The following is a 10,000-nucleotide window of genomic DNA, read 5'->3' on the forward strand; positions in this document are numbered from 1 at the left end:
GAGCGCCGCAGCAGCAGCAGCAGCAGCAGCAGCAGCAGCAGCAGGCGAAGAGGCAGCAGCCCAGCCAGGAGCGGCAGCAGCCGACGCGCGTGGAGCAGCAGCAGCCGGGCAGCGGCAAAAAGGAAAAGAAGCAAAAAGAAAAGAGACAAAAACAAAAACAAACTGATGCTGCTGCTGCTGCTGCTGCTGCTGCTGCTGCATACGCAGACCCTGTGGTGCAGCCCATAGACGAAATGGCCCCAGAGTATCAGCCAAGGAGAGTCGAGGAGGGAGCCGTAAGCCAGCAGCAGCAGCAGCAGCAGCAGCAGCAGCAGTAGCAGCAGAAGTAGCAGCAGCAGCAATAGTAGTAGTAGTAGTAATAGTAGTAGAAGCAGCAGCAGCAGAAACGGCAGAAGTAGTAGCAGCAGCAGCAGCAGCAGAAGTAGCAGCAGCAGCAGCAGAGCTGCTGGGGAAGAGCCAGGGGTGCTGTTGCTGTGGCTCAGATGCTGGCGTTTTAGCTGCTGCTGCGCTGCAGCGCAGCAGCAGCACCTACCTTACTTTAGTTTTTATTATTTATTTATTTATTTATTTATTTATTTATTTATTTATTATTTTTATTTTATTTTATTCTCAGATGGCTGATGGAGCTGACAGCCAAACAGCCAGCCTAATGGAGGAGTGGGAGAAGCACATGCAAAATTTCATTCCAGAGATGCTCGTGAGTTTGCTGCTGCTGTTGCTGCTGCTGCTGCTGCTGCTGTTGCTGCTGCTGCTGCTGCTGTTGATTCAATGTATCATTCCAGGGACTCTCCGGTCTTTGACGTTTTGCTCATCTTTTGTTTTTGTTTATTTTTATTTATTTCTATCTTTGCTTCCCCAAGCACCAGGTTGCTGCTGCAGCAGCTGCTGCAGCAGCTGCAGCAGCAGCAGCTGCAGCAGCAGCAGCAGCAGGTGGGGGTGTGCGTTTCAGGGGACTTGATATACAAGAAGAGCCGCTCGGAAGGTTTGTTTTACTTCACGGCGAAGAAGAAAGGAACTTATTCTTTCATTTTGTCCAACCACAGGCAAGTTTTTTTGAATGTTTTGCTGCAGCAAGCTGCTGCTGCTAGCAGCAGCAGCAGCAGCAAAGCAGCAGCAAAGCAGCAGCAAAGCAGCAGCAAAAAGCAGCAGCAAAGCAGCAGCAAAGCAGCAGCAAAAAGCAGCAGCAAAGCAGCAGCAAAACAGCAGCAAGAGAGCAGCAGGAAGAGTCTGCAGCTGGCGAAAGCAGCAGCAAAAGCCGCTGCAGTGCAGCAAGTGCAGCAGCAGCAAATGCAAATAAAAGCAAATTAATTTGAAATAAATTAAAAGAATTTAAATTCTTTTTTTGAATTAAATTAAAATCAAAAAATGCCAAAAGGGCCTCTTGTGGGCTTTTATTTTTTCGTTTTTGCTGCATGTTGGGTCTTTGAAATTGCCATTTTTTGAATTTAAATCATATTAATTTAAATTTATTTCTTTTATTATTTTATTTAATTTATTTTTTAAATTTATTTTAATTTATTTAATTTATTTGTTATTTGATTTATTTGAGTTCAAATTTTGTCTTGCATTTATTTCGTTGTTTGCGCCTTGAACGGCGGCCCAGTGGACCAGTGGTCAATTTTGGTCGTTTTTTTTCGTTTTTTCGAATAAAACGTTCGTTTTTTCTCATTTAAATTAATTTAATTCTTTTTTTAATTAATTTAATTCATTTTTTAAATTAATTTAATTCTTTTTTAATTAATTTGATTCTTTTCTTCTCAATTCCGCTTTTTCCGCCACTTTTTAGGTGGATGGAGTCGAAAACTGTGACTTTTGCAATTGGCCGCGGCGCCGAAACGGCGCTGCTGCCGAAGCATTTGAACAACGCGGAGGAAATGGTGGCGCAGCTCGAGCGGCAGTTGAAGGACATTCAGGTAATTAATTAATTAATTAATTAATTAATTAATTAATTAATTAATTAATTCTTTTTTGAGTTGTTTTCCGTTTATTTTGTTCTTCTTTTTATTTCCGCATTTGTTCCGCCAAAAAACCGGAAACGAGCGGAAAAAGCCGGAGAAACGGCGTTGAAAACGTGCTGCTGCTGCTGCTGCTGCTGCTGCTGCTGTTGCTGCTGCTGCCTTGTCCTGCTGCTGCCTCTGCTGCTGCTGCTGCTGCTGCTGGCTTGTACTGCTGCTGCCTCTCACTGCCGCTTCCGCTGCTGCATTGCACTGCTGCTGCCTCTGATTGCTGCTGCTGCTGCTGCCTCTCCCTGCCGCCTCTGCTGCTGCTTCGCACTGCCGCTGCCCCTTACCACTGCTGCTGCTGCTGCTGCTGCCTCTCCCTGCCGCCTCTGCTGTTGCTTCGCGCTGCCGCTGCTCCTTACTGCTGCTGCTGCTGCTGCTGCTGCTGCAGGCGGAGTCTTCTTACCTGTGGATTCGGCAGCGGTCTCTGAACGAAACTGCGCAGAGTTTCCTGCAGCGGCTGTCTTGGTTGAATTGTGTGGAGTTTTTGATGCTGGTGGCAACAGCAGCATTTCATGCCCGCTATATTGTGGGGCTTGTCTCCGACAAACGCATCTTATAAACCAGCAGCAGCAGCAGCAGCAGCAGCAGTATTTGCTTCGCTGCAGCAGCAGCAGCAGGAGCGTTTGCTTCGCTTCGCTGCAGCAGCAAAAACAGCATTTGCTCCGCTTCGCTGCAGCAGCAGCAGCAGCAGCGGTTGCTTCGCTTTGCTGCTGGTGCTGCTGCTGCAGCAGCAGCGGTTGCTCCGCTTGGCTGATGCAGCAGCAGCAGCAGCATTCCGTGCGTTTTGCTGCTGCTGCTGCTGCTGCTGCAGCAAAGCGACACGAAGGCAGCAGCCCCCGGCTTGCCTGCAGCAGCACTGGGAAGTATTATGAAAAGTAAAATGAAAATAAAAATAAATAAAATGTCTTAATTTATATCAAATAAATAAAATTAAAAGTGTCTTTATTTGCATTTAATTCATCAGCAAAAGTGTCTTTTTAATTATTTCGTTTAAATGAATTTATCTGCCAAAGACACAACCATGTATAAGAAAAAGGACTTCTAATAAATAAATAAATAATCAAATTAATAAATTATTAAATGATTAAATAAATTAATTAATTCAAATAAATAAATAAAAATAAATGAATGACAATAATATATATTGGTGATAAGAATGATAACAAATCAGCAGCAAATGAATGGGAGAAGTAAATAAGAGATAATAATAAATGACAAAAATAAATAAATAAATAAAATTAATAAAACAAACAAATAAATGAAATAAATAAATACAATTAATAAATAAATAATAAACACTTGCATTTCCGGAAACACTCGTATGTATGGGAGGATCCATTTGGGGAGAGACAAACCCGATTTAAATTGCTGCTGCTGCTGCAGCAGCAGCAACAGCAGCAGCAGCAGCAGCAGCAAGAGCAGCGGCGGCTGTTGTTCTGTAATGCCTGAGAGAGTCTCGCCCTTCAGCAGCAGCTGCCGCTGCTTCTTCTGCTGCAGCTGTTGCTGCAGCTGCTTCTGCTGCAGCAGCTGCTTCTGTTGCTGCAGCTGCTGCTGCTGCTGCAGCTACTTGTGCTGCCTTCTGCTGCTGCTGCTGCTGGGGGCAGCCGCAGCAGCCAGCAGCCCCCAGTGGTCCACTGGTCAGTTTGTTTGCGCCCTGAAGTAGAAGGCCTGATGGTCTTTCCAGCAGCTGCTGCTGCTGCAGCTTCTGCTGCTGCAGCTTCTGCTGCTGCAGCTTCTGCTGCTGCAGCTTCTGCTGCTGCAGCACGTTCAGCAGCAGCTGCATCGAGGCTGCTGCGGTGGCCACTGCCACAGCTACGGCAGCTGCTGCTGCTGCAGCAGCAGCAGCAGCAGCAGCAGCAAAAACATGCATTTTCTGCAGATAAGTTTGCAGTGAGTGCGTCTGCGGGGCAGCAGCAGCAGCCTTGAGCTGAACTTCAGTCCTTTTGGGGTTTAGGGTTTTGCTGCTCCTCTTCTGCTAGAAAAAAATTGGGCAGCACCAAGACTCTAGGGTTTAGGGTTTAGGGTTTAGGGTTTAGGGCTAGGGTTTAGGGTTTAGGACCGGGGATGCTGTTGGAAACAAACCCCCGAAACGGCACCAGCAGCATGGCAGCAACAGCAGCAGCAGCAGCAGCAAGAGCAGCAGCAACGGCAGCAGCAGCAGCAGCAGAAGCAGGAACAGCAGCAGCAGCAACAACAGGAGCAGCAGCAGCAACAGAAGCAGCAGGAGCGAGGCAGCAGCAGCAGCTGCTGCTGCCGCTGCAAGGCTGTCCTGCTGGAGGCTTAACATAGGGAAGGACTGGCTGCAGATTTAAAAGTAAATAAAAATGAAATTAAAATTAAAATAATTAAAATTAAAAATTAAAAATAAAAATAAAATTAAAATTAAAATTAAAAGCTCAGGGGCCTCAGCGCCGCAGCAAATCGCTGTCTGCCTTTAGCCTGCTGGGCCTGGGGGGCCCCTCCCCCTTAGCAGCAGCAGCAGCAGCAGCAGCAGCAGCAGCAGCAGCAGCAGGAGCAGCAGCAGCAGCAGCAGCAGCGTATTTGATCTGCTTCGTTTGAAAGGCGAAGGGCAAGCAGCGGCGGAGGAAGCTGCGGAGCTGCTGCTGCTGCAGCGAGGGCTCTGCTGCTGCTGCCATAAAGGGAAAAGGAATATTTTGGGGATTTATAAAAGCTGCCAAATAAAAAACATCTGCTGCAGCACTCAGCAGCAGCTGGGGGGCCCCCAGGGCTTTTTGCTGCTGCTGCAGCTGCTCGCGCAAAGAAGCAGCAGCAGCTAGCACTGAGGAGCAGTCCGGGGGGTCCGTTGCTGCTGCTGCTGCTGCTGCTGCTGCGATTTCTGCGGCTTTTGCTGCTGCTGACGCTTGCGGTCTTGCTGCTGCTGCTGCTGCTGCTGCTGCTGCTGCTGCTTCGTCAGCTCTGCAAGCTGCTGCTGCTGCCACCAGCCGCTGAATGACGGGCAGTTGATTGAGCGCTTCTTGTAAGCGCGCAGGCTGCTGCTGCTGCTGCTGCTGCTGTTGCTGCTGCTGCTGTTGTTGTTGCTGCTGCTGCTGCTGCTGCTCCCTGTGGATTTGGTCCCGAGCTATTGCTGCTGCCTGGCTGAGCAGCCACTGCAGCAGCAGCAAATGGTCGGCGAGCAGCAGCGGAGCAGCAAGCAGCAGCAGCTGCTCAACTCGGGAAAGAAGCCAGTTGAGCTCCACGTACACCTGGGGCTGCGCAGCCCAAGTGAGAACTGCAGCAGCAGTTTGCTGCTGCTGAGCAGCAGCAAAAGCAGCAGCAACAATTTCCGAGTCCGCCGTGAGGTCCACTACCAGCAGCACTTTCTCTGCTTGCTGCTGCTGCAGCACCCCACGCAAGCCACACACTAACGCAAGCGCGAGTTCGTGCGCAGCCAGCAGCAGCAGCGCTTCCGTGAGTTCAGCTAAATGTGCGGGACTAAATGTGGAATTATTTGCAAATTAAAATTAGTTTTAATTGTCAAAACAGCAGCAGAAACTGCTGCTCGCTTCGAGCTGCCTATACACCCGAGCTGCCTGTACACCCGAGCTGCCTGTACACCCGAGCTGCGTGTACACCCGAGCTGCCTATACACCTGAAAGCGGCTGGCTCACCGCGAGGAAAACGGAAAAGAGCAAATTGGCAACTCGAATTATTTTAATCCATTCTTTGGAATTAAAATTTCTTTTTTTGTTTTGAAAAACTTCGCGGCCGAGTTTGTCTTGTGCGGGGGCGCTGCTGGCTGCGGCCACGGAGTGTACGTACACCGCAGCGGCGCCGCTCGCAGCAGCAGCAGCAAAGCGAGCAGCAAAACTTCTCTCCACAAACGCGAAGTCTTCTCGGAAGTTTGCAGCAGCAGCAGCAGCTTCTGCAGCAAAGTAGTCCCGCGGGAACCACTGCTGCTGCTGCTGCTGCTGCTGCTGCAGCTGCTGCAGCTGGCAGCGGGCTGTACGGACACCGCAGCGCAGCAGCAGCAGCCCGTTTTGCTCCTTCTTTGCTGCACTTCTTTTGCCATTTGTTTTTATTTATTTATTCTTTTATTTCCTATTTATCCCATTAATAACTAAATGCAACAAAAAGAATTAATTGCCGCAGGCAAAGCACCCACCAGGGGGAAAAGAATCCCCTGCGGCCTCATCATCTGCTGCTGCTGCTGTTGCTGCTGCTGCTGCTGCTTTGGGGAGCAGCAGCAAGTAGAGGAGGAGGCCGAGACAGAGGCTTATTCTCTTCATTTCAAATTAAAATTAAAAAGAAATGAAATGAAATGAAAGCTCCGTTCTGCAAACTTGTGATAACTCCAGGTGTACAGACACCTCCTTGCTGCAGCGTGAACTGCCCCAGGGACATTCCCCCAGCAGCAGCAGCAGCAGCAGCAGCAGCAGCAGCAGCAGCAAGAACAACAACAACAGCAGCAGCAGCAGCAGCAGCAGCAGCAGCAGTGACGCAGCAACGGCCAGGGGGCAATAGATTAGAGCATTTCTGCTGCTGCAGCTGGAGAAATAGAACTTAAATAAATTAAATTTAAAAATAAATTTAAATTAAAGCAGCAAATTAAATTGCATTTAATGCTTTATTTGCTGCAGCCCGCAGCCACCTTTGGTGCCCAGGCCACACAGGGCGAAAAACAAATTAAAAAGATATAAACAAAAATAATAAAACCAAATTTAATTCAATTTTAATCTTAAACTCATTAATGCAGCCCAAAGACAACAATAGAACTTGGGGGCCCCCCAGGGGGCCCCCGGGGGGCCCCGGGGGTCCCCCGGGGGGCCCCCTGCGGCCTCTGGGGGCCCCGTGGGGTCCTGAGATGCTGCGCTGCCCATGGGGCTGAAATGGCGGGTTTATTCATTATTTTACTTTTAATTTTAATTAAAAGTAATTTAAAGTTATTATTATTTTGTTTTGTCGGTGGAAGCTGCTGGTTTGGGGTGTATCGACGCCGCAGCTGCGCGTGCTGCAGCCCTGGGCGCTGGTTGCTGCTGCCGGATTGGTTTTTATTTGGCAAAATTGGCCAAATGGATTTAATTATTTGAATTAATTTATTTAAATCAATTCAAATAATTAAATTCTGAAGGAAATTCAGCGAATGGAATCCACTTGGCGGCGGAGCCGAACACTCGAGCTGTCTGTACACCTCAACGGCGCCGCCCTCCTCTCCCCAACCGCTTCCAAAGCGGAAATTCATTTTTGTTTTTAAATTAAATTATAAAACTTCACTGAAATGTTTCTTTTATTTGGCTTTTGTCTTTTAATGAAGGAGCTTTCCGACTGATCGCGCGCGAGTCCCGCCAGGTGTATCTACAGCTCGCGGCACCCTCTCGGTGGATCTTCCGGCGCCTCCGTCGCTGCAGCAACAGAATTAACAAATCTTTGAACAACTCTTTGATTTATTTGATTTATTTTCAACTTATTTATCTTCTTTTGCCGCTGAAAAACGCAATTGTGGGAATGGCGGCTCCGCCGTTGTTCGGGAAGCCGGGCTTTTGGGGTGTACGTACAGCTGTGTCGCGCTTGGGGTGTACGTTGAGCTCGTCTCGGCCTCGCGCTTTCACTTCTTTTGTTCTTCCTTCTTCAAAAGGAGCCCCTGGGGAGCAAAGGGGACTTCAAGGAGACTCAAAAAGCCAAAAGTTCGAAGAAAATAAACCGGGAAATGACCGGAAACTGCAGCAGCAGCAGCAGCAGCAGCAGCTGCAGCTGCCTTCTCCGCTGCTCAGCCGCTCCGCGTTGAGGCCGCAGGAAAAGAAGTTCAAAAGGACTTTAAGAGAAGGTCAAAAGCCATTTAAATTCTTTTTCAATTAATTCATTTATTTATTTTTATTTAAATTCTTTTTCAATTAATTCATTTATTTATTTTTAATTTAAGTTCTTTTAAATTAATTCATTTATTTATTTTATTATTTCCTTTTTTATTATAATCAAAATCCTTTTTTGTCTTTTATTTATTTATTTCATTTACTTATTTTCCCCTTTTGCTGCTGCACAAGTTCGCCTGCATTTCCCGAGGCCTGTCGATATTTATTTATTTATTTATTTTATTTATTTATTTATTTATTTATTATTATTATTATTTATTATTTATTATTTATTATTTGTTATTATTTATTTATTTATTTATTTATTTATTTATTTATTTATTTATTTGCTGCAGGAGAATTCGCAGTGCTGCCGGCCCAAGAAGTCCCCCCGTGGGTGCCGCGGCCGCCCTACGCTGTAGCAGCAGACGGGCGGCCTGCGCCCCCTGCTGCTGCTGCTGCTGCTGCTGCAGCTGCAGCAGCAGCAGCAGCAGCAGCAGCAGCAGCAGCGGGAAGTGCTGTCTATTGGGACCCCCCGGGATGGCAAATAGACCCAAATGGAGAAGTCCAAAAGCCCGCAGCCATCGAAGGCTTGCGAGCTGCTGCTGCTGCTGCTGCTGACGCGCTGCAGCTGGCTGTCAGCAGCTGCAAGCCGGGTGGGGCTTTTGCTGCAGCACTTTTATCTTTTTCTTTTTTCATTTTAATTTCATTTAATTGTTTTAATTGTTTTTGTTTTATTTTATTCTGTTTTTATTTTCTTCTGGCTGTTTATTGAGGCCCTTTTGCCTTCTTTTCCGCTCGCCCGTTGAACTCCCGCTGCTGCTGCTGCTGCTGCTGCTGCTGCTGCTGCTGCTGCTACTGCTGCTGCTGCTGCAGGTGTTACTGCGGAAGAGATTGATTCTTTGGTGCACAAGTTTTTAATTTCTAAAGGGGCTTATCCAGCAGCAATTAATTTCTTTGGTTTTCCCAAGGCGCTTTGCTTCTCCGTCAATGAAGGTATTTAATTAATTCTTTCTTTTATTTATTTTAATTAATTAATTAATTAATTTATTTATTTGTTTATTTATTTATTTGTTTATTTATTTGCTTCCCTCTCCTCTGTCGGAGCCTGGACTGTAGCTGCTGCTGCTGCTGCTGCTGCTGCTGCTGCTGCGAAGCCCCAAAACCCACCCCCTAACCCGCACACCCTAGACCCTAAACCCTAAACCCTAAATTAGGGTTTGCTGCAGTTGCCTGCCACGGCATTCCCGACGTGCGCCCTCTGCAAGAAGGGGATATTGTCTCTATAGACTGCACGGCTTTTCTAAACGGCTTTTTTGGTGAGTCTGGCAGATTTGAAATTAAATTAAATTAAATGTTTAATAAATTAAATATTAAATAATTAATTATTAAATGAAGTAAATGCTTTATTCGTTTTATTAAAGCCGTTTGTCTTTTAATTTGCAAAAAATATTCAAAAAGGAATTCAATTTGCCGCGTCTCAAGCCCCCTGCATCTGCAGACAATTAATTAATTAATTAATTAATTAATTAATTAATTATTCAATTAATTAATTAATTAATTAATTAATTAATTAATTAATTAATTAATTAATTAATTAATTAATTAATTAATTGGTCTATTATTTATTATTTATTTGGCGGAATTGAAAGCGCGTTTTTCATGTTTGAAGATTTCAAATTGAAGGCTATTGAGGTGTACAGACACCAGGGAGGCTCCCAGGGAGTGTTTGTTCTTTGGTGAAGAGAAAAAGCTTTTATTTTTGATTAATTATTAATTTAATTAATTATTTTACTTTATTTTACCTTTATTGTTCAATTAAATGAACAAAAAATCCAAAAAATGAAAAAATGGAAGAAAAGTTGAAGAGCTTTCCGACTGCATGCGCGCAGCTGTCCATACACCTGAATCAGCCGGAGCCTTACTCCTGCGATCTTTTCTTTTTATTTTTTATTTCTTTTTTATTTTAATTTATTTTTATAATTCTTTTTCATATTTTTAATTCTTTTTTTCCCTATTTGCTTCCAGGAGACTGCGCTGCTACTGTGGCAGTTGCCCCCGTGGCTCAGCAGCACGCGGACCTCATTGCTGCAGCGAAGGCAGGCAAACCCTAAACCCTAAACCCTTAAACCCTAAACTCTAAACCCTTAAACCCTAAACCCTAAACCCTTAAACCCTAAACCCTAAACCCTAAACGCTAATCAAGTTGAG

General features: G+C 45.8%; 5 protein-coding genes across 5 annotated transcripts; 3 read left to right on the plus strand and 2 right to left on the minus strand.

Annotated features, from left to right (window-relative positions):
• Positions 1-1,308, plus strand: ENH_00063600 (hypothetical protein; the record flags this gene model as incomplete). The annotated part of the gene is made up of 3 exons (XM_013582140.1): positions 1-275; positions 614-697; positions 892-1,308. Coding segments are annotated over 3 exons (776 nt in total), but the record flags the coding sequence as incomplete, so codon positions are not given.
• A 482-nt stretch (positions 1,309-1,790) lies between these two features.
• ENH_00063610 (hypothetical protein, conserved) lies at positions 1,791-2,562 on the plus strand (the record flags this gene model as incomplete). Its single annotated transcript, XM_013582141.1, has 2 exons — positions 1,791-1,913; positions 2,392-2,562. 2 exons carry the CDS (start codon positions 1,791-1,793, stop codon positions 2,560-2,562), a joined length of 294 nt encoding a protein of 97 aa, XP_013437595.1.
• An 801-nt stretch (positions 2,563-3,363) lies between these two features.
• On the minus strand, positions 3,364-3,873 carry ENH_00063620 (hypothetical protein; the record flags this gene model as incomplete). The annotated part of the gene is made up of 1 exon (XM_013582142.1): positions 3,364-3,873. One exon carries the CDS (start codon positions 3,871-3,873, stop codon positions 3,364-3,366), a length of 510 nt encoding a protein of 169 aa, XP_013437596.1.
• Positions 3,874-4,408: 535 nt separating this feature from the next.
• ENH_00063630 (hypothetical protein, conserved) lies at positions 4,409-6,229 on the minus strand (the record flags this gene model as incomplete). Its single annotated transcript, XM_013582143.1, has 3 exons — positions 4,409-5,338; positions 5,612-5,943; positions 6,106-6,229. The coding sequence occupies 3 exons, from the start codon at positions 6,227-6,229 to the stop codon at positions 4,409-4,411; spliced, it is 1,386 nt and encodes a 461-aa protein (XP_013437597.1).
• A 1,216-nt stretch (positions 6,230-7,445) lies between these two features.
• On the plus strand, positions 7,446-9,903 carry ENH_00063640 (methionine aminopeptidase, putative; the record flags this gene model as incomplete). Its single annotated transcript, XM_013582144.1, has 5 exons — positions 7,446-7,764; positions 8,146-8,445; positions 8,666-8,785; positions 9,019-9,108; positions 9,818-9,903. 5 exons carry the CDS (start codon positions 7,446-7,448, stop codon positions 9,901-9,903), a joined length of 915 nt encoding a protein of 304 aa, XP_013437598.1.
• Between the last annotated feature and the right edge of the window lie 97 nt (positions 9,904-10,000).

Source organism: Eimeria necatrix, genomic scaffold (genome assembly GCF_000499385.1).
Source record: "Eimeria necatrix Houghton genomic scaffold, Enh_scaff570, whole genome shotgun sequence".
NCBI lineage: Eukaryota > Apicomplexa > Conoidasida > Eucoccidiorida > Eimeriidae > Eimeria > Eimeria necatrix.